The sequence below is a fragment of the Lepidochelys olivacea genome, assembly GCF_965140295.1.
Source record: "Lepidochelys olivacea isolate rLepOli2 genome assembly, chromosome: 7".
Taxonomy (NCBI): Eukaryota; Metazoa; Chordata; order Testudines; family Cheloniidae; genus Lepidochelys; species Lepidochelys olivacea.
In genome coordinates, this window is record NC_140417.1 from 18,917,193 (window position 1) to 18,944,896 (window position 27,704).

Here is a 27,704-nt window from a genome sequence, read left to right on the forward strand (position 1 = left end):
GGAAGTCCGAGACTGGGAATTTACTGGTGTTGCTCTGCAGCGTAATAAAAGAGTGGCTGGCCGTAGCACTCATACAGCATGGCTGGGAGTAATTTACATGCTGGAAGCTGTGTGAAAGCAGAGCAGGAGTGCTTACTCTCACAGCGACACTGTAAAAGGCACCCCAAGTTGGATAACCGAGGGGACAGAGCTGTTCAACGGTCCAGATTACACCCTGGGAAATGTCAGAGCCTTAGTCATCTATGGAGAGACGAATAATAACATTATAATACACTCTAGTTTTGCCAGAGATTTTTAATGAGCACTTTAGTTCATCCTTCTTTAGATACCAATCCTGCAACCACATCTGTGTCAGCTGACCCTGCATCATGCCAATCTCAGTTCTGCAGGTGCAAAGGGATAGGCCAAAGCAGATCCAACTGCAGGATCAGGGCCTCAAACTGCAAGTTTCTAGGGTCTAGGAACATGTCTTCAGTGGTCCCAGTCTTGAAAACATGTGCTACTGGGCATAGTGCTTACTACTGTGAATAACCGCACTGCCAGAGTACTCATTTGGAAAGCACAATCTAAATGTTTTATAACAACAACTCCACTGGATAATGCTGGTTTTCTACACTGAATAAACTTTTCTGACCTGTAGTGACAGACAATGCATTTTCCAGGATTGTCTTCCAGCAGATTGATGGGCCAACCTTTAAAACAGTGCAGACTTCTAAGCAAATCAGAGAAAGAAATTGTGAGGACCATCACATCTATCGAAGTCCAATAGCATCCGTAATGTTAAAAGTTGTCACTGTATTCCTGTTCATTTTATGGAGGGATCAGCAAGATCAGTATATTGTTAAATTAAAAACTCTCAAACTATGCCAGAAAGTTAGTATGCCATTGTAACAAAAGAGACAGGACATTTAATGGATAGTAAATGATTCATTATTACTAAAGATAATAGTACTTCTAATAATGCCTTCAACATGAAGATCTCAGGTGTCAAAGCAGCAAGATTCACAACAATCCTGAGAGGAGTTATTGTGCCTATCTGCATATGGAAACACAGAGTAGTTAATTGACGCGTTCATGGAAACAATGTGAAAGAGTAGAAAAACAGTAACAGGTCAAAAGGACTACAGTACTTTTCTGGTGATGAACCCTCCCCCAATTAACACCACAGCTGATTCACAGATGTGGTAATTGAAAAGTCTGAAGTTCTTCCATCCTACCTCAGAAACTGCATCTGCTCAGGATCTCCAAACACGTTTTTCCCACCAGACAGGAAAATCTTGATGAAATCCTGAAAAGTATCAGTTAAAAACTATTTTAAAAACAGAAAAACCTCCCATTCGCCTATTCATAATCAAACTCTTTCTTCTCTTATCTTAAAGTGTTTCCCTAAGCACTAACGGATGAGAATGGTAGACAGCAATGTTATAAGGAACAGAACTAGGGCCCCAGAAGGAGGACAGCTTAACCAACATTTCCTTTGCAGAAGGCTCCCCCCGTTTCCTTTACAGTGCTTTTCCTCCTCTCACCCACACCTCATCTTGATGTTGAGAAGCATACATTTCTGTAACTCTCCAGGAATTATGATCTTGGCACCTTACCAGTATTATACGTCACATTATCATTCACTGCTTATTTTATGTGTAGGATTTTCTATGGCACTTGTCATGGCAGTATCTGAGCATCTCACAAATATTAATGACTTAACCTTATAGCTTCCCTGCAAAGTAAGGAAAAGTTATCCTGAAACTGAAGCACACAGATTAAGGCTGGGATTGGCACCCAATTCCTACTGGAATTCATTGGGATTTGGGTGCTTCACTCCCTTAGGCTCCTTTGAAAATCTTCCAGTTTATGTGACTTGTCCGAGATATCAGAGTTAGTCTGTGGCAGACATATGAAAAGAAGCAAATTTCCTGATTCTCACTCTAGTACCTTAACCACAATAATTACAAGACTATCCTTCTATCCTGCTCTGATTTATAATACAGTGACTGATCCAAAGGGCAGCATTATCTATAGCTATTCCCCAGTAGAGTTCATGAATACTTTGAACTTGACTGACCGTAACACAACAGTCAAAGACATCTTACAGCGAAGTCCAACACTGCGCTTCCCACTACCTGCACTCCTCCCACCCATTTTCCCACTTTTGATGCCACCCTGGATGCCTTGCTCTCTGGATTCAAATCCCTCTTGAATGCTCATGTCTTCCATGAGGTTTTTCCAACAATAATCAACGAAGGACAGAAGAACAAAACAAAACTCTTTTTAAAAGTGAAGTTATCTACCATTCTAATCCAAAAATGGCACCCTCATCTGGTCTAGTCTATGTGCCTAGACTAGACTGTCAATCTCTGATTTAGATTAGAAACTCTTCAGGGCAAGGACCTGTTTTTCCCAACATATGTGCGGTACCACAGTGCCAATATTCTGTGCATATGCAGTAAATGATTATCTGCTTTGTGGTGAAGCAGAGAAACAGTCCACCAGCATGGAAGGGGTTAAAGAGAGCCTTTGGGCCCTGCTAGTCCTGGCCTGTTATACCTGCAGCCAGTGCCAGGCTGGTGGGGAGAGGAGGAGGAGGGAGTGTGGCTCAGTTCAAGGCTGACTGGCAAAGAGGTAGGAGCTAGTTGCCTCCCTACCTGAGGGAAGGATCACTAGCCTGCCAGCCAAGGCAGCCACCAGGAACTGTCTTCCTGGCCAAAGGGGACAAAGAAGGAGGCCTACCAGGACCCAGCCTAAAAGGAACCCAGGTGACTGAAGCATGGAGACCTTGTGGGGGTTCCAACCCCACCAAACTTACAGCTGCCCCACCCAGAGGAACCTTGGACTGCACCAGGATGCTGCCCAAGGTCCAGCAGGGGGCACTTCTAGAGACAAGCCATCACAGGAACTTGGACCATGCAGCAAACTGAAGGGGCAACAGTAGGAAGTAGCCCAGGGCAGTGGACATAGACTCCCCTCTGGGAGCTCCCCTACTCAGGGGTTGACTTACACAGGGTCCTGGGCTGGGACCTGGTAGAGTGGGAGGGCCTGGGTCCTCTTACTCCCCTGCCTTAAAGACTGAGGCACATCAACCACAGAAGCAGGGGGCAGGAAGTCAAGCACTCGAACCACTACGCCAATGGTCCCCAAACTTTACACAGTTGTACCCCCCCCCTTTCCCCTGTCCACACCCTTCCCAAGCCAGGGCCGAAAGCAGGGCCGTGGCTTCCGGAGAGGGGAAGTGTGGATAGGGGTTAGGGGGCCACTGCCAGGGGCCAAGGCTGGGGGTGGGGCTGGGAGCAGAGCTGCAGCCAGAGGGCCGAGGCTGGGGGGCAGGGCTGAGGCCGGGGTCGGTACTGGAGCTGGGGGCAAGGCTGTGGCCGGAAACGGAGCTTTGGCCAGGTCCTGAGTCTGGGGGAGAGGCCGGGGCTGGGAGCGGAAGCCATGGCCAGACCGTGGTCAGGTGCCAGGGCTGGGGGGAGGAGAGGAAGGGGCTGGGGCCAGGAGTGGAGCCAGGGCTGGGGGTGGGACTAGGGGCAGAGCGGGGCTGGGTGGCGCTCTCTTCTCCCCCCCATTGGGGGATGGCCCAGGCCCTGCCACGCCCCCCCAAAATGTTCCTCCGCGCCCCCTTAGGGGAACATGCCCCACAGTTTGGCTACCCGGCCCTTCAAGCCTCCTGTTACACGCTTACTTACGGATATCAAGGCCTACATTTATAGAAAAAAATACTTGTGTATATGCATACCCAATATGTGTATGCAGTCACCGACACTGCACTCAAGAACTGCACACACACAAACAACCAAGTTCATATGTGACCAGTTAATTGGATGTACAGTCAAGAAACTTTATTTTAGTCTACCTCATGCTCCATTTTCAGATGTGGATAAGTAGCAAATGCTTGGTTCAAATTCACCCTTGATGGAACTCCATTGAAGTCACTATAGTTACACCAGAGATTAATTTGGCCCGCTGTGTTTTAAAGTCCCTGCATCCTGTTGCTGTATAGCAGAACTACAGGTGGAATCTTCAAAGATTTGGAGGGAAAAATCTCCCAATTGTTGAACTGTCAGAATCTGGTGACTCTCATGGAATTTCTAGCACTTCCGGTTTCCAGTCAAGCTAAGAATACCATAAGAACAACTCCCCTGGTGGTGTTTTGGCTTTGCCATGAGCCTCTTCCATTCCCAGCCAAAACCCAGAAGTGCAAGAGTGCACAAGAATGGTAAAAAGAAATGTCATTCAAACTGTTCCAATCCTCCAGAAAAGGATGGGTCTAAATTCTGAACCAAGAACCTAGGGAATTCTTACTTTATCCAGACTGATTCAGTCATTGCTGCATAAACATGGTTTGTTGACCTCACATTGTGTTTGCATTCACATGATCAACTGTGTGATCCTGTGAATCTGACACACACAACACCAATGTAAAGCATCTGATTATATAACATGAGGTGAACATGCTCCACTTTTACCCCAGGCAGTTTTATCGTAGGTTTGTAGCAACTTGATCATCCATCAAATGCAGATGGAACAAATTTTTGAAGGATGATATGTAAAAACAGTCATCAGTGGTGGAACTTTTTGCTGCACATCAAATTATATTTATACAGCAGTGTCTTTGAACAAAGGCGGCCAAATTCTGACCCTTGATTATTCCCACACAACACTGCTGCAACTCAGTAGGGGTAGCCTGGCTGTAACTGTGGGCAGAAACAATGTGCTTACATATGTTTGACTAATAAACATTTTTATTTGTCATAAATGTAAGAAATATTTACCTCTCGGTCAATACAGAGAAACTCAGCTGGTTCCTGAATAATAACTGTTGTCTGCCAGTAGTCACCATTTATAATCTCTCTATCCTAAAAATAATAATTAAAAGGGTGGGGTGGAAAGAGGAAAAGTGTATAATTTTAAAATATCTATACAATTTTTAATCATTCTTTAATTTCAAATCTTCTCTCTCCCCTATGTCTATATTTATCTAGAGAACAGAGAATATGTTTTGTGGTATTGAAAATAAATCAGCAGATAATAAAAAGTCACACATTAATAAAAAAAGTCATCTTATTTATACAGGACTCTATATCCCACAAGACAGACATCTCTCCAACACTGAAACACAGATGGAGTGCAGAATAGCAGCCAACTGGTGCACAGACTGCAGCACTACAGTGCTAGCAAGTAGAAATGTTGCCCAAGGTCACTTGGACAAACCTCAACTCTCAGGAAAAGTGTGTGGAATTTTTAATTACCACAAGTGTTCAGGAATTCAATTTTGTGTCTCTTCTGTGTGACACATACAGTAAATTGCATGAAACTCAATTTATCGACCCTGCAAAAATAACGGGGTGACTCAACCCTATCTTGCATTGATGTATTTCAACACCTAGTGCGCTGCTTTGTAACTCACCCCAAATGCATCCCCTCGACTAAAGAACCAGGCAGGCTTTACTTGGCCACTGTCACTGTTCCTCTTGATAACTGTTGCTACAAGGTAAACAACATCACAAATCAGCTGTTAAATTGTAAAACAAATAGGGGCTTCTTGTGCAAACAAGTAAGCATTTTTTCTAGACCCCTTGTGAATGTGATGTGAGGCTCTAAGTATGAAAAATATATGTATCATTATCCTGCTTGTTGTGAGCTTTAACAGGATATTTTCAAGCAGTTTGAATCCAAAATGTATGTTTTGCAGAAAACAAAAGTAGGGAGTGGAAGGTAGGTTTACAAAACATGAAAAATTATAGGGACACAGCATTACTGTTTGCTTGTAAACTTTACACGATCACACATACTCTGACTCTTTTGAAGGGTACAAAAGGTCTGGAACATTTCCTGTAGTGCAGACTGGTATTAAGAGCTTAGAGAATTATTTATGTAGCACAGGCATTTCCTGGACACTACCAAACACGCAGCTGAGAAGTCTCTAAAGTGCGTGGCAACATGTTTCAGATGGCACAACATGTTGCCCAGGAGACAGTAGCCTAAACTCAGATCCTCTGAGATGTGTACTGATCTGATACAAAATTCCTCCTGGAACTACTGTTTTTATAAACAAAAATAATACTCAAATGTGGAAGGTACATGTCTGTTTCATTGTTTCTACTAGGTTTGAGCAAATTATGATTACGTGCAGAAGATATGCTGCATAACTACTCACATTACAGTGTGAGGAAATAGATGTATTTAAAACAGGACTAGTGCTCTACTCCTTCCATTAACACATGCACCTGCACTCAAACGCACAATTTCTGTCAGGTTTAGTGAATGTTAACCTATGTGTAATTAGGGGAGAACAGATCCCTAGAACAAATTACTGGATCCCTAATTCCAGTTAATGTCGCAAAACTTTCCTGCCAGGAGGCCAAATCTTGTGAGAAACAGAGCACCATAGTGCTCAGCACCTCACAAGATCAGGCTCACTGTGCTGCAGTTTGGAATTCAAAGGAACAGAGCCATGAGTTTTCAAGAGGCAGAGAATAAAATAAATGTAAACGAAGAAACCGGTTTGAAATTCTAAGGGATTACACTGAAAATTAGGTTTAAATCCTTCTCTCTGTCAGACATGAAAATTCTGGAGGAATTATCTTTGGGCAATATTTGTCTAAGTTTTGGTTTTCTTTAACAACAACAAAATACTGATGCATTATCTATTTTTGAAAGAAGCAAGGAAGCTTAGTATCACTGCTAATCAAAGGTCTCTATCCACCAGTGCAGCAATCCCTGACTGAAGTCAGAAAACAAGGCTTCCCCTAAATAAGGTTATTGTGCTATCTGCCAACGCCACTGAAGTTCATTTTAAAATGCTGTAAAACATTCAAAAGGCCTCTTGTAAAGAGAGTCTTAAGTAGAGGAAACACTGTACACCCTTCACATAAATAAACTGAACCTTAATTTAATTTGGCTCCCCGAGGCACAGCAATAAAGATCACCTATTTTTTTAATAGATTACTACCTACCAGATCCTGAGAGACAGATATAGAAGGAGTGTGGTGTGTAGCCCTGTTGGATCATCACTTGGCAGGATTCATACCTAGAAAGGACAGATTCCCTGAACAATAAAGAGTTTACCAGTGTTGCTATAGTTTCAAGCTGTTCTGAACATCTTGCATCTTCAAAGTCTTAAGTTCATTGCTAAATCACAGACCCACATCATCTTCTCCTTTTGTTTTACATACTGTGGTCTACTGGAAAGAGCACTGGCTGGTGACTCAGAAGACCTGGATTCTATTCCCAGCTCTGCTGCTGGCCTGCGAGGTGACCCTGGATAAATCACTGTCACTTCACTTCTCTGTACCTCAGTTTCCCATCACTAAATTGAATATAACCTCCTTTGAGATCTATGGATCTAAGAGCTAGATACTATAATTATTACCACTAGCGTTCCCACTTTTGCTAACACTGGTGGAGCTGCAGCCATGGCAGGAAAAGTGCTAGTATAAGTAAGGCCTGGTTGGGAGATGTAACACATTTTATTTCCAAATTCCTGCCCCCAAAAAGGTAGATTTTCATCTATACTGTCACACAAACACACTGAATAGTATAAATGCTTGTACATAGAAGCTCAAGGTGCGAAATGTGAATAAAGTTTTGGATCCTGATTTGAACATACCAAAAGTTCAGGGCTGTTGTAATAATTGGGCCTACATATTTATCCTAATTGTGAGCTCAACAGTGAAAAGAGACTGAAAGTTCATCAAGTGTCACAGTAACCTATAAGAACAAATGCGGAATGGAAAAGGTGCAATGGCAAGACAGAAAGACACAAAAAGGCCTAGTGATATAATGCAAAGACTGTGTTAAGATCATGCTTGGTAAACAAGAAAAGTCAAAGAACAAAAATCAGTGACCCAAAATTGGCGTGTTGGAAATTAGGCCTAATTGTTGGATAAAATTGGTGGCTATTCCACCCATCATTACCTTTTGGAGTCCCTAAAGAAAGAGACTGCAGGGAGAAAAATTGGCTACTGGAGCAAGCTTTACCATCATGGCTGCCATTCCCTCTGTCTTCTGACACCCCAGGCCTTCGTCATCCTGATCCTGAGACATTTCCAGACCAGGCCAGAGAGACTGCTACCTCTACCAGTTCTGGCTAAATCCCAAACACTACGGGAGACGGGGGTGGGTGGGACGGACTTCAGAAAAAAAATGCTCCCCTACCCCTTGTGTGTTTTCCTTCCCTACCTTATTTCTTCTCTTTCCTATCCCTCTTCTTTGTTTTCCTTCTGTCTAATAAGAGTCTAGCTTAACCAGTCAAAATTGTATATTTTGCAACATTGTTGTGAACCTGTGACCAGAAAGGAAACTAAAAGCAACACCCTAAACAGCTCAATGCTGGTACAAGTTTGCCAGGTCTCAGAGTGGCAGATCAGACCATGCTGTGTTTCAGCAGTGAGAAGTGTAAGTCAACATCAGAGACAGAAGCCGCATTTCCTATCTTTGCTATTCCTTTCTCTCCCCTTTTGTGTGTGTGTCTGTCTTGTTGTGTCTTCTTAGGAAACTGGATTGGACTTTAACAATAACAACACTCCAGCCCTTCTCAACTAACATCTCTTTTCTCCCCAAAAGAACAGTTATTACCACCTTTGATACCATCTACAATAGTGATTCTCAAACTAGGGAAAGCCCCTGGTGGGCTGGGCTGGTTTGGGGAAAGCCCCTGGTGGGTCAGGCCGGTTTGTTTACCTGCCGTGTCCACAGGTTCGGCCAATCGCGGCTCCCACTGGCTGCAGTTCGCCGCTCCAGGCCAACAGAGGCTGCAGGAAGGGCGGCCAGCACATCCCTCGGCCCACACCGCTTCCTGCAGCCCCCATTGGCCTGGAGTGGCAAACCACGGCCAGTGGGAGCTGCGATCAGCTGAACCTGTGGACGCGGCAGGTAAACAAGAGGCGGCCCTAGTTTGAGGGCCACTGATCTAAAAGACTGTCAGATGGGGAGGGGTCTTTTAAAAACCCTCTCTACCTGAAGCAAAAGGGGACAAAAATGTTAAAATTAAAGCCTTACTTAATATTTTACATTTCAAATGCTTTAGCTGCTTTTCCTCCTTTTCTGTATCTTTGTGGTAGTGTAAATCATGCTATCTGGGACACCTTGGTGCTTGTCACAGGCACATGACACATTAGTCACAGGAAAGACCCTATACAAGACCACAAGGTATTGTAAAAATAAAACTAGTTTAGCAATTTTCTTGCCTTTATTCTGCATCAGCACTACAGTTTTTATTGTCCTACACAAACTGGTTAGATGTCAGCCCATACAGTAACTCATACAATTGCTGCCTCTGATCTGCTGCCCTAAACACTGACCTGTTTTGCCTGTATAGCAAAGCTGACTATGACCTGACCATTTCAATCTCTCTCCCCATAGGATTTATCCTCCTTATTACCTTGAATACCATGCAGCCTTTGCCACCTTCTTCTGAATCATTGTGGAGTAATTTCCAAAGGCCTTCATGGGCTGCAGGGTAACGAGTATGTAGCGGATGTCCTTCTCACTTCGCTCCTGAGGACACTGACGAAGAATATGTATGGCACGCTCAGAAATCCTTGACTTCAAGAAGGGAAAGTCAATTATTATAAAGCAACCAGTATGGTTCCTCTCTACATAGATGCTGTTTGGTGTCAACAAATTGCTATATTGGAGTCCGGTCCAGAGTATTGTGGTAATAATAGGAATACCTAGTTCTTATATAGTACTTTTCATCAGTAGGTCTCTAAGTGCTTTACAAAGAAGGTCAGTAGTAGTATCCCCAATTTACAGACTGGGCAACTGAGGCATGGGAGCGGCGTGAAGTGACTTGCCCACAGTCACCCAGCTGGCCAGTGGCAGGGCTAGGAATAGAATCTAGGTCTCCTGAGCTGTGCTCCAATGGTAAATTGATAGATTAAGGATATTTTATATCCATTAGTGGACCATTATTGGATAGTGTTATGTTCACGACAAGTTTGTGAGCAATGAAGATTAGCAAGACCAACTAAACTGCATTAATGCTTGACTGTGATAGTCATTAACTTCAATGTCAATCACACTTCTCTTCTGCTCTCAGCAGAATGTCATTTTAATCAGTTTCAACACATTAATTCATTCTATAGGCCTCAACCAATTAAGTTAAAGGGAGTGCTTAAGGGCATATAGACATTGCATCAGTGTGTACAACTCCCATTCATGTTAATGTGAATTGCATACATAGAGGGAAGAAAAGGATTCAGAATTGTGATAAAGTAGGAGTTGCAAGCCTGGATCAAGGGCAGCAAATGGTTGTAACTACATGATCCAAGGAATCAAACACTCCATCTCTCATGGAGAACCAGGTGAAAAGTATAGCCTGTTAATTAGTAGGTGACTATAAAGCCAAGTAATTATTTTAGTCTTATCATCATTAGGGGTATGAGCACAGGTTCTGGGATTTGTAATAGCTTTTATTTCCCCTCCCCCGGGATTTAGTAATGCTTCAAAAAGCCATTTACAGAGTAGCAAAAATACATAATCTCATCTCCTTGGAGCATTTCATTTCCTGGATAGTGAAGATACCCTGAGAACACTAGAACTTGCATTATTATGGACACATAAATGGTTCCCCAAGGGGAGCAAAAAAGCATATGAAAAACAAACACGAATACTATGTGACTTGGGTTTACTAAATAAATAAATAAATAAATAGGTTCACCCATACAGCTGTGAAATCTGAAGCAAAATTCTAAATAACAAACCTTGCAAATAATCTACACCGTGCTGCACATTCAAGGCCAGATTTTTCAGGCAGTTTTGGCACATAGGCACAGATCCTCAAAGGCACGTTTACATGTGCCATCATGATAACTTCACACCTAGCTGGAGTAAATGCATGCAAAAATGAGGCACATTTGACACAATTAAACTGACTCTGGCCTTTAGGGCTTTGTTCAGATGGAATTTTAGCCATTTAAGAATGAATTTCCAAAAGACAAGTTGTTCATCTGCCTCACACTGAATATAAACATGAACTTTTTATCCTCCTCAGAAAAGCTCAAATGGTTCACTGTTCACTATAGCATACATCAGATTTGCAGCATAATTTAAAGCACATTTGACAATTTCCCACCTACATGTGTAGTACATGCCACTGCACATTGCAGGTAGGAAAGAGCACTGGTGTGGAAGCAGGAATGCCAGAAAACTTATTTTCCAAGTTTCATGCAAAAAAGAATGAAAATGTAAATGGCAAAAAGATGAGCCGGTGCAATAAAACTGATGAAACAGCAGCTTTATGCTTGTTGATATCAAGTGCCTGCATCAAGGCTCCCAGCCAGAACAGAGAGATTGACTGAACTTTAATTAAATTGCAACTTGTTTGATTAAAACACCAATGAGGATTCAGCCACATTGGATTTTACACATAAGCACAAGCTTCTAACATACCGTTCCTAACCCTGCTTCTGGTCTCATTAAAAGGGGTTACTGAAGCTCAAATGCAAACTTAACAATTCACAACAAATTTGCAATTGAACCTTTTTAATTTGGAGTATTAAGGTCTAGTCTACACTGGAAAGTTTTGCCTGTGTAAGCAAAATGTACTATTTCAACAAAAGCACTTTTATACTGGAATAACTGCATCTCCACTAGCACCAACTCAGCACTAGAAACCGTTCTCTGGTGTAGCTACCAGGCAACCCCTTCTCGTACAGACATCTTATACCGGCAAAAAAAAACCCAACAACCCTGCTTTTGCCAGGATAACTGATACTAGTTCCTTGACCAAATAAGCTGTACTGGCAAGAGCACTTTTATGTCAGTTTAACTGCATCTACATATACGTTTTTACCAGTATAGAAATGTTGTAAAGAAATCAAACCCCTCACCAACTAACAGAAAAGCAAATGTTTCTAGTGTGATATGGCCTAAATCAGCTTCTTAATAGCCCTAGGGGTATATGTTTTTGCCCATGTATTACATTCAAATGAACAGACCCTGAGATCACCCTTGTGTCAGTACATATGCAACTGATTAGGTTGGCTTCAATGATAATTATTTAGGCTGGAGAACTTGGACCTAGGGATGGTAACTCTGCTCTCTCCCTACCTGTTTTTTAGCCCTGAATAGTGTCACATCAAAGAGGATATCTTCCCTAGACTGTTCCATGTGGTTTGATTGGGATTTCCATCTCTTGACTCTCTCAATCTCATAGTTGAGGTTGGCTCTAACCAAAAAGACACACACTTGTTAGCGCAAAATCTTTCAGGTAATTAAAGACAATTTTAAGGCTTACAATTCTTGTCCACATCCAAACACCTAAGTGTGGGTCTACGAATTACCAAGAGTATGAAAGTATGGAGATTAAGTTTATTAATTGTGTCTTAAATGACCAATTTAAATGGCTAACACCAGGCCCAGCCTGCAAACCCATATGCATAATCTTCAATAGTTTTGTTACTGTCGATAGGCCAACCTGCATAAGTGAGTATTTGAAAGATTGGGCCCTCAGTTATTTTTGTAACTGTGACATCTCATCACTATACAAAACAAAAACTTCTCCTTTTCTCACTTGGCTGTAATTTTTGGAGCTGTAAATCTTCTGATCATTTACGTGTAAATGAAGTAAACAAAATTCAGACAAATATGCAAAAAGGGTATGACGACTCATGAAGGTAATACCCAATAAGCTCTGGAAAATCCATAGATTGTAACTAAATAGCAACACATCCATATTCTATGGTGTCACATAACTTTCATTTACCTGCTCCAAAGTTAACCCAAAATTTCAGACTATAATTGTACATTATGTATAACTGAAACAGAAGTCTTTACATACTAAGTACAAAGTGCTCAGATACCATGGTAATGGATGTGATATAAAAGCTTTAGTAGAATAGAACAAAATGTATTACAAACAAATATTCATTACTCACAGTAGATGGTGCTCTTTGTAAAGTAAGCAAAGCATAACAATGCTTTTAGCAGCTTTCTGAAATCTGAACAGAAGATTTGGCTGAAAGAAGAACGTAACCAATAGCCGGTTATTCATTACCAGTTCCAGTGATTGTTAGTTACACAATAAGTATCATTTAAAACATCTTAGTGCTGAAGAATGCTTTTCATACTTGAAACACCTTATTAAAGCCATTCAGATAAAGGACTCATGTTTCCATGCAAAAGTGCATTTATTTTTCTGTTATACTGTAAGTTGAGGTGTCAGAACTGCAGGTCTACAAAACTGTACGACGACTCATTGTCTCTTCTCAAGTCTTTTAGAGGAACCTAGCAATTACAATCTCAAAACAGGCCCAAGATCCCATATAGCCTGACAGCCTGTTTCTGACCAATATCAGATGCTTCAGAGAAAACCTTGATAACCAGGCAATACTGTCCATGAGGAAAATTCTTCTTTACCCCAGTCCTGTAATCAGTTTATGCTTTGAATTGTGAGGACTGATTGCCCTTGAAATGTTATCCTAGTTTGAAAAAACCCTACTCCTTTTGGGACAAATCTGAATCCCTAAAGGCAAGAAAGATCATAAACACAATCATGGTCCTACTGCATAAGGAAGTGGGGAATTGGCAGGAACACAGAGAAACTGTGCAGGGCGGTTCAGCACTATTGTGTGTCAGTTTTCTGCAAAACAGTGCAGCGGGGGCACTATGAGTGCCCAGTAGGTGCATAACTACATAGATCCACTGGTCAAACACTTCAGCAGGGGTACAGAAGAGCCACAGCAGCTACTACCACAGCCTCTGTTAAATAAAACTTTGAAACACCTCATGAAAAACACCAAAAATCATTTGACTAGGGACTAGATTTTCTTTTCATTTTGCCCTCATTCTTTACTACTTAGGAAGTTTACATAGAAATAGGATGTTGGTTTCTTGAGTCCTTCTGCCCCTGCTGCTTATTCCTCACCTTGTGACATTATAATCGGATCCACAGCTCCCAACTGAAATGTCATAAGCAGAAGATTATGGGCCAGATTCTCTTTTCATACACACCAGTGTAAATCAGGAATAGCTCCATTAAAGTCAATAGTCACATTAGTGTGAGATCAGAATCAGTTCTACATTGAGTGAGGAATGAGTGGCAGCAGCAGCAGATGACTGGTTAGGAGCAAAACGCCCTCCTTCATGCAGCCATTCCCTTTAACAGAAGACAGAGAAAAGTGAAATACTGGATATATGTCTCTAACAAGAAGTTAGTTCTGAGTTTTCCACATGGTTTAAGTCTATAGTTAAAAGGTCAGATTTGTATCAAGATCAACTTCTAATGTTGAACCTTATGTAAAACTGCCAGATACCCTGACATGAAAGCCTCTTCAATTTATATCGCACAATTTTCACCATTGTCTTGTTATAATCTGCTGTCAGTTTTTCTGCCAAAAAAAAAAATCAAATCTATTTTTGCTTACATATATATGAAATTGTTTCCTCAGTACAAAGACAAGAACCAAATTAATTTCTGGCGGAAGCCCATTGATGTTAATAAAGTTATACCAAGGTTAAATTTTGTCCTGTCAGTCAGTCCCATACAAAACTATTTCCTGCTAGTCCTCACCTTAAAGCATGCCTGGTCTTCTTGGGCAGAGGACATGATGTGCTGCAGAGACTGGGAAAGTGCACATCTGCTGTCTCCTTTGCCTTTAGGAATTCTGAACTTTTTCCCCAACTTTGCTTTTGTCAGTTTCACCCTTTCCAGAGTCAGTGATCCTGTGAGATTTCCCCTTTGGAGGATTCCATCAGTGAATTTGGATCCATGCAGAAGTTTCCCAGGGGGAAGGCAGCCACACACAGCAGGACTCGGATCAGAGATTAGCTTTCTTCTGTGATTCCTCCTGTTTCTCCCATTTGCAGAATCTTTCCCCAGAGCCTGGAGCGAGGCTAGGATGCTGGCTTTCCTCGTCTCTGTGTCTAGTAGCATCTTGCTGCTGGAAATAAAAGACACACAAATACACACCAATAGCCTATTGACAAATTACCTAGTTTTAAGAGTTTAGTTGCTACAACAGCCATGGCATTTTTCATGCGTATGTGTTTGTTTGGGGGGAGGAGGGGGACATAAATATAAGCCAAAAAATATGCAAAGTCTCCTCCACTAAGGAAATTAATACAATAAATATTCCTTCTCCCCAACAATAAATAAAGAGATTAGTGCTAAAGGTAACAGCAAAAGAGAGAATGAGGCTCATAAATAAATAAAAACTGCTATCAAATTTCCAAATCCTAAATGTGGGAGGTCCAAATTGAAATAAGTTAGTTAATAAATGTTGCAAAGGGAACTGTCAAATGTAGCTAATAAGAACCTGCCTCACTTATCTACTGAGAGAGATACGGAAGGAGAGCTAGAAATAAAGCATGCCTCTTTCAGTTACTAATCCGTGCTCCATTGCCCAGTTAACTCATACAAACAGACAACAGACATAGCTGGTCTTAAAAAGCTCTGATTTACATTATCCAATAAGGAAGGGAGAAAGGCGGATCTTCAGAAGTTTTGTTTCTGTTGCTTTGAAAGTTACAGCTCAGTATCCAGGGAAATGCAGTTGACAGGGATGTGATATATGGACCTTCTGAGAAGGACCCACTCCCTCACGGGAGAGTACAGCACAGTGCATTTGGAAAAAGGACTTTGAAGACTTCTGTCCACCATACGCATCGATTACGACAAACACATTTTGACTCATCATGCCCACATACCCTTCCTTACACAATAGAATTTTCATACCTAACCACATACACAAATCTACCCACTCCTACATACACATCTTTTCATCCACTTGTTTCATACACCATATATACACCTATCAGACACAGACCCATCCAAAGTAAACACCACACATGTGCACTCCCAGACACCTCACATTTACAAAAACGTATTCATTCCATAAAACACAAATATACACTCAAAAAGAAAAGGAGTACTTGTGGCACCTTAGAGACTAACAAATTTATTTGAGCATAAGCTTTCGTGAGCTACAGCTCACTTCATCAGATGAGTTCAGTGGAAAATACAGTGGGGAGATTTATATACACAGAGAACATGAAACAATGGGTGTTATCATACACACTGTAAGGAGAGTGTTTCAGAGTAACAGCCGTGTTAGTCTGTATTCGCAAAAATGTGGGTCATTACACAAAGTAAAACTATTTCCCCATGTTTATTCCCCCTCCCCCCCACCGCCACTGTTCCTCAGACGTTCTTGTCAACTGCTGGAAATAGCCCACCTTGATTATCACTACAAAAGGTTTTCTTCCCCCCCTCCCCGCTCTCCTGCTGGTATTAGCTCATCTTAAGTGATCACTCTCCTTACAGGTTTCAGAGTAACAGCCGTGTTAGTCTGTATTCGCAAAAAGAAAAGGAGTACTTGTGGCACCTTAGAGACTAACCAATTTATTTGCGCATGAGCTTTCGTGAGCTCCAGCTCACTTCATCGGATGCATACCGTGGAAACTGCAGCAGACTTTATATACACACAGAGAATATGAAACAATACCTCCTCCCACCCCCACTGTCCTGCTTACAGTAAGAAGAAAAGGAGTACTTGTGGCACCTTAGAGACTAACCAATTTATTTGAGCATAAGCTTTCGTGAGCTACAGCTCACTTCATCGGATGCATACTTACAGTGTGTATGATAACACCCATTGTTTCATGTTCTCTGTGTACATAAATCTCCCCACCGTATTTTCTACTGAATGCATCCGATGAAGTGAGCTGTAGCTCACGAAAGCTTATGCTCAAATAAATTGGTTAGTCTATAAGGTGCCACAAGTACTCCTTCTCTTTTTGCGAATACAGACTAACACGGCTGCTACTCTGAAACCTGTCAAATATACACTCAGAATTTTTCAGTAGTGCCTCCCCTATGGAGCTCTGCTGTAATCAAAACAGGTGGTGTCCTGTAATTTTTATAGTGAATTTTTATTTGTAAAACTATTAAAATATGACTTTAAGTAGACGGCCTGATTTTTCTCTAGAGCAGTGGCTCTCAACCTTTCCAGACTACTGTACCCCCTTCAGGAACTGTACTATCTTACATAGCCCAAGTTCACTTCACTTAAAAACTACTTGCTTACAAAATCACACACAAAAATATAAAACTGTCACAGCACACTATTACTGAAAAAATTACTTACTTTCTCATTTTTACCATATAATTATAAAATAAATCAATTGCAATATATTGTACTTACATTTCACTGTATAGTATATAGAGCAGTATAAACAAGTCATTGTATGAAATTGTAATTTGTACTGACTGCTAGTGCTTTTTATGTAGCCTGTTGTAAAACTAGGCAAATATCTAGATGAGTTGATGTAACCCCTGGAAGACCTCTGCATACCCCTGGCTGAGAACCACTGCTATAGAGACCAATTATTTTTACTGTTTCCATTCAAAAAGCATGTATGATGGTCCTCCCCTTTTCTCTCTCACACAGACATTTCTTGATATTACAAGGAATAGCTCCCTGAACTCCAGGGATCCTGAGGGAAAAAAATATACTATGCGACTATGTAATTAAAAGCTACCATAATGCAGATGCACAAGAGGCAATTAAAATTGCACAGAAACCTAAATTCTGGCATTTCCTAACTCTCAGGGGGTTCACTTTGCAATCTAAATAATATTCTTTGAACACAGATTTGTAATGTCATGTTTTCATATATCCTTTCCAATACTTAGCAACCATTTCAACAAGGCTTTTCCAAACTGCAGTTGACACCACAGTGATAAGGAAAATTTCCACTGTACAATTTGAATTTTAATGTTGCATTTTAGCGAGACAAGGTGGGTGAGGTGTTTTATTGAACCAACGTCAGTTGGTGGGAGACAAGCTTTTGATTTATACAGAACTCTTCATCAGATCTAGGAAAGGTACTCTTACCACCACAGCTAAATATAAGGTAGAACATGTTCGCAGACCTGAATAGCTCTGTGTAGCGGGAAAGCTGGTCTCTCTCACCAACAGAAGCTGGTCCAATAAGAGATACTACCTAACACACCTAGTCTCTCTCATATCCTGAGACTAACAAGGCTACAAGAATTCTGCATACAAAAGTGTTGCTTTTTGGCAGACTATAGCAGATTATGCTACTGTTACATTTCTATTGTAAGTTTCATAGCACTAGTGAAACCTAAGGATCCAGAGAAACAAGTACAGATGAAGTGAGCTGTAGCTCATGAAAGCTTATGCTCAAATAAATTGGTTAGTCTCTAAGGTGCCACAAGTCCTCCTTTTCAAGTATAGAGTCATAACAGGAGGCTCACAATGAAATTAAGGCCTAGTTTTGTAAAGCCTTGCAAAAGACACATCCAGCTACTACATCCACAAACGCCCAGTAGCTGAACACCCACGAAATGAGGATTTATATTACACCTATAGACACCCAGCTTTGCAACAGCATCTGAAGCATCGGCACTGCTTTGGTAGCACAGGGAGACCACCAAGAAAGGGGAATCTCTATAGTACGCAAGACCCAAATTACACAGGGCTTTTTGGCTCACAACCAGCGCCCCAAGTGGAACCTGGAACCAGCTGGGGGCCGGTAACGCAAGGTGGAGCACACCCATCACCCTCCCCACAGCCTACCACGTTACCAGCCAAGGTCCCCCACCCTGGGCCAAAGGGCGGGTGGAAATGCTGAGTATGGCGCAGCCACCCCCTCCCGCACCTCATTTTGTACAGTGGGGCCCCTCCCCGGCGCTGGGGAGGATCAGACCATGTGCTACTGTCTGATCCTCCTCAGCCCCTGACCCGTGCTCAGCCTCTGCCTGCCCCGCCCCCGCAGCGCGCCCCGCCCCTGAGGGACAGCCTCAAACAACGCCTCAAAATGGCAGCGGCTCCCCGCCGCGTGACGAGCCGGGCCGCGGCGCAGCTGACTACAACTTCCCCACGCTCCTCTCCGCCGCCAGGCGGCGCACACGCAGTAAAGTGAGAGCACGAGTGCACTCCATCCCCACAGAGCAATGGCCGACAGGCCGCGCATGCGGGTTGGAGCCGGTTTTCTGCCCCAGCACTTCCCCACAGAGTCATGGCGGCAGTGTGCTGCCGCGCATGGGCAGGAAGGCGCCCGTAGGCCGCGTCTGCTCCCCGGGTCAGTGGTGGTTGGCGCGCCGGCTCGGAGATGCCCCAGGAGCTGGCGGCGGAACGGAGGGGAGGGCTCCTGCGCTCCCGGAACACGCGCGAGCCCTCTCACGTGATCTTTTGTAATCGGAGCCCCCGGGTGGTCATCCCCATCTGGCTGGACTTCGAGGGCCAGCCCCAGCCCTACCCGGTCCTGCAGCCGGGCACCGGCCGGAGGATGTACAGCTACCTAGGTGGGGGGTGCACATCTGCCAGGGGAGGGGTGCACGCACATCTGCCAGGGGAGGGGTGCACTCACACCTGCCGGGGGGGAACGGGCGGGGGGTGCACCTACTAGGGTGGAGGTTGGGGGGGTGCCCAGCTACCTAGGTGGGGATGGGTGGGAAGGTACCTGCCAGGGTGAGTATGGGTGGGGGGCTCAGCTACCAGGGTGGGAAGGGGCACAGGGTGCACTACCAGGGTGGAGTGGAGGGGAGCACAGCTCCCTAGGTGGGGACGGGCAGGGCAGTACACACCTGCCGGGGTGCGGATGAGGAAGAGGCATACCTGCCAGAGGCGGGAGGTGGGGAGTACACAACTACGTAGGTGGGGACAGGCGGGGGGGGTTCCTCGCCCACAAAGGTGGGGACGGGATGGGGGGCACAGTTACAAGAATGGCAATGGGTGCGGGGTGAACCTGCCAGGGTGAACACGGGCAGGAGGGGTGCACAATTACCTTGGTGGGGATGGGCGGGAGGGGTGCACACCCACCAGAGCGAGGTTGGGCAGGAGGGTGCACACCCACCAGGGTGGGGACGGGTGGGCGAGGGGTGCACAGCTACCTAGGTGGGGACCATCGACCGGGTGCACAGCTACCAAGGTGAGGACGGGTGGGGGTTGCACACCTGCCAGGGTGGAGAAGGGGAGTGGAGTGCATATCTACCAGGGTGGGGATGGGAGAGGGGTGTACCTACTAGGGTGGGGACAGGCAGGGGTGCACATCTGCCAGGGTGGGGATGGGATGGGGGGTGCACAGCTACCTGGATGGGGGAGAGCACAGCTGCCAGGGTGGAGATGGGCATGGGCTAGACCTACCAGAGTGGGGACAGGTGGGGGGTGCACACCCACCAGATGTGGGGATGGGTGGGGGGTGTGCATGCGCCCGATGTGGACACAGGCGGGGGGGTGCACACTACCAAGGTTGGGATGGGTTAGGGGTGAGCTTCCGCCAGGGTGGGAATGGGCAGGGGGTGCACAGTTACTTTGGGTGGGGCGTGCGCCCACCAGATGTGGGGACAGGTTGGAATGTGTGCCCGCCCGACGTGGGGATAGGCACAGGGGTGCACAGCTACCTAGGTTGGGGATGAGCACGGAGGTGCATGCTACCAAGGTCGGGGTGGGGACAGGCGCAGGGGTTTCTTGAAGACGGGGGGTGAAATTAGTCTCTAAGGTGCCACACGAACTCCTCCTTGTTTTTGCTGATACAGACTAACACTGCTACCACTCTGAAACTTGGAAAGATTTATAACAGTGGATACAAATAAAGTATCTGATTCAAAACAACAAGTATTGCCCACCCTGCCTGTCCCAAGGCCACTGTTTTGATGTCCAAAGGGTCTGTGGTTGCCTGAGTGTGTTTGTTTAAGGAACTGGCAACAGTGTTCGCTGCTGGGAAATCCCTAGTGGACTTCAGTTCAGACATCTATTTGAAAGCCACTGGCAGGCACACAAGCCACAAGAAGAATTGAAGTAGTTACTAATTCCAGAGCTCAATTTCATTTTAAAATAAGTTACCTTCCTCATATTTGTATACAATTGAAAGATAACATTCAAAACAATTTGAAATATAGCTCCTTTGTTATATTTAATCTCTGTTTTGTTGTAGAACATCTTTGGCTGTTCAGAGATGCAGAAACAGATGATGGACTTCTTGTCAATCAGACAGAGCTGTTTGTGCCTACTCGCAATGTGAATGGCCAGCCCATATTTGCAAATATCATGCTTCCAGGTACAATTATATAGAGAGTTAAATCTGCTAGAATTTAAGGGGAAATTGATGAGCTAAGATCAGAGACCTTATTCTCCTTTAATACAAGGGAGTGTGTGAATGAGTCAGATACTCAAGCAATTAATAAAAACTTTAAAACTGAAAACAAGGAATTTCTAAAGCAACATCATTGATTTCTCTTGAGCACAGTTATTTACAGGGTTTTGACATTATTTAAGCCTCCATGCTCTCTGCATTTCTCATGTATCTTGTGAGATATTTCATGATCCAGTGGGTAGGGTACATAACTGGGAGTCAGAAGATCTGAGTTCTGTTTCTCTCTGCCAGTGACTCTGTGATATGCCTAACCTTACTGGGTCTCATTTCTCTCCATTTTGGGAAAAGTAATACCTATCTCACAGAAGTATTGCAGGCTAAATTCATGAACGTTTGTGAGATATTTTTGACATATTTGGCTGGAGAGTACTAGAGAAGCTCAAAGTGTCAAATTACATACATGTTAATCTTCGATCTCTCTTTGCAGTGTTCAGTCTGAAGGAGAGGTGTCTTCAGGTTATTCGCAGTCTGGTAAAACCAGTGGACTACCGGAGATTGGATATTGTTCAGTCATTATACGAAGATCTGGAAGATCATCCCGACATTAGGAAGGATCTTCAACGGCTGTCTCTGGAAAGAAGTTAAATGATAAGGAATGGTGTCCCTGATTTAAAATGAACATCATTCATTCCAGACTCTTAAGTGGGAAAGTGCACTGGGAAACTACTGTGTGTAAGTGGTGTTAACCACATTGAAACACATTTCAAGAGCTGAATAGGTGTCAGGATTTCATGCTCTGAAAGGTGCCTGCTCTCATTTGGTTTCAATATATAAAATTTATTAAGATGGCAAGAGCCAGATTCAAGAGATCAAATAGTATTCAACATATACCAAGTTTATGATGTTTCAGTTTAAACATAGTAGACTCAATTCTGCATGCAATTAAACCTATGCAATGCTGTTGACATCAGTGGCTTTGTATGGGTGGAACTAAGGACAGAATCTTGCTCTTTGACTGTTTCAGAACAAATGTAACAAAAGGCATTTCTGATATAGTGATACCACATTGGCTTGTCCATGATCATTCTCTTTTGGAGGTTATAAATACAGACAGACAATTTCCTCATCATTAGAAAGGATGCTACACCAAGGATGAATTTGAACTAGCTGCTTGAATGATCAGGAGCCAAACACAGAACTTGTATAAGCGTGTACAACTTCATTGACTTCAGGGGATTTTTACCTGCTTACACAAGGACTAAATTTGCTCCCTGGTTCAAATCCCAGTATTGCACCTATCTGGGTGTGGAATGCTTTTGGATGGGATAGCCTGCCCCATCTTGCTCTTAAAGAACCTGATCTAAAGCCCACTAAGGTCACTGGAAAGTCTGTGTGTATGGGCATAAGGAATTTTCTGCCCCTTCTCCCTGCATTTGTGTATCTGCATCATGGTTATCAGAATCTAGCACGTAGGGTTTAACAATATTTCTAGGTTAAAACACTTTTTAAAAGGTCGCTGTCTAGATGTTTTTCCCTCTCTTGTTGCTGGACCTTTTTATTAACTTACGAGTAGTACCTCTATGCATCACTTTGAGTTGATGTGTTCTCGTGTGTGGAGAGATTGCTTCTGATGATGAGTTGGCAAGGTTGGAGGGTTGAAGGCCAGAAGAGGACACAGACCAGGATATGCCAACTCAAAGCAGCACCAGACCCTGCCACAACAACAGATGCAAAACCTGCAGACCTATCGCCAATGCTACAATAATCAATATCTCCCTGCAACGCACCTTTTAAGATGCAAGGGTCATAGACATGCTTATAACATGTAGTGTACCTCATCCAGAGCATCAAGAGCCCCAGCAATAACTAGGTGGGTGAAACCAGACAATCACTGTGCTCTGAATTAACTCTCACAGAGAAAATCATAAAAGACAAAACACCATATCACCCAGGGACGAACACTTTTCCACAAAGCGATCACTCCATATCTGACCTCTCAATCCTCATCCTCAAAGGAAACCTGCACAACGCCTTCAAAAGATGAACCTTAGAACTTAAATTCATAATTCCATTGGACACTAAAAACCCTGGACTTAACAAAGACTGGTTTTGTGGCTCATTACAACAATTGGTAACACAACTTACTGCTTGCTAATTGCCCACTTCATTTTAAGTAGTCTGCTATATTATGTATGAATGAACCCCTTACGCTTAACAATCTGTCCCACCTTGTATTTAGCTCAGGTACTCTGGTTACCTCCTTGAGACCTGAGGAAAAGCTCTGTGCAGCTCAAAAGCTTGTCGCTTCCACCAACAAAATTTGATTCAATGAAAAATATTACCTCACCTACTTTGTCACTCTCATAACCTGGGACCAATATGGCTACAACAACCATGCAAATAACATATATGCAGGAATCCATCAAAGGTGTAAGTGCTATGTGAGGTGAGAAGTAGATCTTTGCATAATATTTTGCCATTGTTTAATCTTGAACATTTATTTTCAATGAAACAAAATATATATATATTCCAGGAAAACTGCTGTGAAACTAAATGAGTAAGAACATCAAGCCATACTGTAAATATTTATGTGTTTTTCCATTTTTGTGAATAGTTCTTTTCTTAAAACATTGTGAATGAACTGAGTTTTGTTCTCTGCCAGAAAACGTAAATACATATTAACTTGATAGTGGGTTTTATTTTTTACATGCTTTTCTTGTGTATATTTATCAAATACCGTTTTAGCCATCTATTCTTGCATACTAGAAGAACCTCTGGAGGTATTTTTAATCAACTGCAAATGTATACTTTGCAAAACTACTGAAACAAACTAACCCCTTCCATAAGCTGTGTCCATGCTAAACCTTTCCCCCTAAAATTTCCCTCTGTTGCTACTAATGATGAAGCTCCAATGGTGGGAGCTCTAGTGTAAACAAGGTGCCAGCAGTTTCCACCATTTAAAACCAACCTCTAATGTACTTGTGGTAAAAATGCCAATGCCTTGTCTACACTAGTACTCCAGTCTTGCTACCTCTGATCGCTGCTTCACTAGTAGTAGTAACAATGGGAAATACTAAAAAAAGTCTGATGTGGACAAGACTATGTAGATTGGATTCAGATTCAGACACTTAATAAGTTGTCCAGGCCCTAAAACTTCCTTTTTTTGCTTTAAAGTAGGGCAAATTACATACTTTTCAGGCTCAATCGTATAAACACGGGGACAGACTCTTTTTATCAGTGTTGTTCTTGTGTTATTCTATATTTGTCCAATAAATGTATTTAGTGTTACGATCCACTTACAAAAACAGCTTGTTTTGAACTGACTGTTTTTCTAATAACTACTAGATCTTAGGTTTGAACATGGTTTTTTGGGTTACTCCTAAACATTCTGTATAATATGGTTGTAAGTTACGTAGCTTTTTATGTACTCTTGTGACTATCAGGATTATTAAAGTTTGTGTAAAAAATTACTCCATCAGTCTGTGACTAGCTATTTTTAAATTTATGAAAAGTAACATTCAGTAATACTTTTTACAGGACCGGTCATAATTAAAGGGCCAAATTCACTGGTGTGCTGAAGTAATGGAAAGCAGCAGAGCATACCGATGCATCTGCCCCAGAAGTGACAGGTTACCAAAAAATACACTTAGGAGCCCAATGCCCTGTCTTGGGTGACCTTTCAGAAGTATCTATAAGGGTACCAAGTCAACTTAATTAAACTTCTAGTTAGTGTTGATTACGCTAGGCAATTGATTATTGCAGGTTTCTTGTCTTAATTTTAAGACATGTTTCACTGTGGATCAGGGCAAGCTTAGCTGTTTAGAAAAGATACCAGAACAGCATATCTAAAGTTTGATATTCTGTTCTGGAATTTTTCCTGAACAGCCAAGCTGGCCCTGATACATAGTGTATCTGAAAGGAGAATTTTTGCTTTAGCTTTAAAAAAAACAATCTGGAGGGAAGCATAGTGACAAGTAAACAAACCATGGAGACACATAAAATGTACTTTAAATCAGTGGGAGTTTTGCCCAAATACGGACTAGAATTTTATACAGCTATTTGCACCCCATTTTGCATTTGATCGTGCAAACTGCCGAGCACTGTCAGTGAAGCCAGTGGGCATTGAGTGTACTTAATACCTTGCAGAATCATAAATATTCCTAAGGCTCTTCCACATCCAAGATGAAGGGCTTCTGTAATCTTTCCACACCTAAATGAGTCCAGTATCTTCCATTTCTTTAACTCCTAATGCACTGAGAGCAAGTTTACACTACCGCCTAAAATCGATATAACTTATGTCACTCAGGGGTGTGAAAAAGCCACATACACCCTCCCAGAGATGCAAGTTTTACACTGTCCACACCAGCGCTATGTCAGTGGGAGATGCTCTCCAGTCGACATAGCTTCTGCTTCTTGATAATGTGGAATAATCATACCAACAGGAGAGCACTTCTTCACCAGACACACTCCAGCAGCGCAGGCTGCACTGATGTAGCACTATAGTGTAGACTTGCCCTTATTCTTCCCATGCTTTTTGGGAAACCTGGTTTATTCAACACATCGGTGGGTACCTGTGTTATACCAGTCAAATAAAAATCAGCAGGATCTTATTAAAGGGGAAAATGCAAAATGCCACATTTATTGTGAATACAGAAAGAATCATAGTAAGCAGTTAGTTATAGCTATAACATTCCATTCAATTTCATATTTATTCACACATTCATTCATACACACACACAAACACAGGTTCTGCAAGGTTGTTATCATAGTTACCAGCCTTAGAGTTGCTCATGCCAAGCCACTGGCCAGGTGGCCTGGACATGAGGAGGGAGCAGGGCCTTGTCAGATGCTCATCTGATGCTCCTGGAAGTCGGTTTGCAGAATCAGACCCCAAAGTTCTCACTTTCTAGAGTCCATTTTTAGAGGAATTTCTTCCTATGCCAGTCTATGGGAATTGCTTCATCATGCTGTTGCTGAATCAGTCAGCAGATGGCACATTCCTGATGGCTCCGTGCTGCCAGATGTTATCTTGTTCTTTGGTTCTCCCATTCTTGAGGCAGTTGGGTGGATTCCAGTCTGCACTCCGGGGGTTCTCTGGTTATTTCCACTTGACGCCTTCTTCAGCCGATGGACACTGGATTCTTACGCTGGCACCTCCCTGATCATTCAGTTATTATCCACGCCAAACATCCATCCACATACATCCTCTATCTCTATTTTAAATCACAATTGTTAACAAAGTGAGATGAATACAACAAAAGGGCGGGGAGTCTCTGGGTGCTGTTTCTGTTGTTACAGAGTATTGCTTTGAGTCTCTGTGTGAGTAGTTGTTGTTACAAAGAATTGCTTTGAGAACAGAGCAGCTTGCAAGTTTCACACACAGAGGGAGAGAAACAGTACCAAAAACCAAGAGACCTCTTAATTAGTAATACCCTGGAATTTAAACGATGGGGAATCAAACTGATTTGTGATTTTAATACAGAACTTCTTTAATATGATCCAACACCTGTCTCTGAGGGTTATTTTATCATTTGTATTATAGTAACATCGAGAGAACACAACCAAGATCAGGGTCTGAGTGTTTTAAACACTGTATGTACATATAGTAGGAAACACTTTCTGCCCTGAAGAGCTTATTATATAGACAAAGAAAATATTCTTACTCCCATTTCACAAAAGAGATGAAATTACTTGCCTAAACTCTCAAGGAGTTTATGGCAGGAACTGAACCCAGAGCACCTGAGTCCCAGTCCAGTGTCTTAACCACACACCATATTTTCTCCCTTTTCTCCACAATTGTTTGTTCTTTCTTCTTGTCATTTGGATTTGTTAAGACCTGACCTACTTTCAGCTCCCATCTATTCAGCTGATGTAACCTCATTTTCCTGTTGCCAAAGCATTGGTAATATTTTTTTCTGTTTCATCAGTTTTTAAAAAATGTTGACTAGTTCCTCTTCAAAATGAGAAGTAGATATAAATGTGTCAGATATTAATTTATAAATCTATTTTTACTGATTCTTGAGTCATGTGGCAATGTCATTTTGGAGCTGTTGACAGTGTGAATGTAACAGCAGGTCTGTGTGATACTGTCTATCACTATAACATACATGAATATCTTTCAGTATATTTAATACTATCCATTGCCTGAACTAGTCAAAAAAATTGAATTCTAATAGTGGCATTGAAGCTTACCACATGCTTACCATACCTGCTTATCATACTGCATATCACAGCAGTTCAGAGAGTAATAACTATTGAGTGTATCTCATTTTTCATGGCTGAGAAACATCCTGACATAAGAATGGACTTCATATTTATCCACCACTGGAATTGCAAGAACAGTATTTCATAACTATTCCTCACATCAGTATGATTTCATTTTTCAGCTATACTCATGGTTTATATTATTCATTAAAAGTTAAAAGTATGGTCAGGTATAAAGCAGGTCTTTTTGTTTTTCTTAATAAATTATTCAAAGCAGCGTCTGCTGTTTGAGGGACACTCTTTTAGACAGTTGTTCTCAAACTTTTGTATTGGTGATCCCTTTCACACAGCAAGTCTATGAGTGCGACCTCCCCCCTTATAAAATAAAAAATATATAAAAAAGTTAACACTATTGTAAATGCTGGAGGTAAAGCAAGGTTTGG

At 42.5% G+C, this 27,704-nt stretch overlaps 2 protein-coding genes across 2 annotated transcripts in view; one reads left to right on the forward strand and one right to left on the reverse strand.

Annotated features, from left to right (window-relative positions):
* Positions 1 to 21,619, reverse strand: part of LOC311523965 (uncharacterized protein) — a 32,088-nt gene extending 10,469 nt beyond the window's left edge. The window contains exons 1-10 of the mRNA XM_084634581.1: positions 21,518 to 21,619; positions 14,510 to 14,879; positions 12,876 to 12,955; positions 12,049 to 12,166; positions 9,377 to 9,540; positions 6,951 to 7,024; positions 5,402 to 5,478; positions 4,767 to 4,850; positions 1,218 to 1,288; positions 635 to 712 (exon numbers count right to left, since the gene is read on the reverse strand). Coding sequence (XP_084490707.1) covers positions 635 to 712; positions 1,218 to 1,288; positions 4,767 to 4,850; positions 5,402 to 5,478; positions 6,951 to 7,024; positions 9,377 to 9,540; positions 12,049 to 12,166; positions 12,876 to 12,955; positions 14,510 to 14,872 — 1,109 coding nt within the window. The 5' untranslated portion in view covers positions 14,873 to 14,879; positions 21,518 to 21,619. The remainder of the gene's footprint in view (positions 1 to 634; positions 713 to 1,217; positions 1,289 to 4,766; positions 4,851 to 5,401; positions 5,479 to 6,950; positions 7,025 to 9,376; positions 9,541 to 12,048; positions 12,167 to 12,875; positions 12,956 to 14,509; positions 14,880 to 21,517) is intronic.
* Positions 18,794 to 24,494, forward strand: VHL (von Hippel-Lindau tumor suppressor). The gene is made up of 3 exons (XM_084634582.1): positions 18,794 to 19,267; positions 20,899 to 21,021; positions 21,545 to 24,494. The coding sequence occupies exons 1-3, from the start codon at positions 19,075 to 19,077 to the stop codon at positions 21,700 to 21,702; spliced, it is 474 nt and encodes a 157-aa protein (XP_084490708.1). The 5' UTR covers positions 18,794 to 19,074; the 3' UTR covers positions 21,703 to 24,494.
* Positions 24,495 to 27,704: the final 3,210 nt, after the last annotated feature.

Excerpts from the sequence above, each read along its gene's own strand:
- VHL (XM_084634582.1), top strand. The coding sequence starts at position 19,075 with ATGCCCCAGGAGCTGGCGGCGGAACGGAGGGGAGGGCTCCTGCGCTCC. Across the intron at positions 19,268-20,898 it reads GAGGATGTACAGCTACCTAG|AACATCTTTGGCTGTTCAGA; the intron begins GTGGGGGGTGCA and ends GTTTTGTTGTAG. Across the intron at positions 21,022-21,544 it reads TGCAAATATCATGCTTCCAG|TGTTCAGTCTGAAGGAGAGG; the intron begins GTACAATTATAT and ends CTCTCTTTGCAG.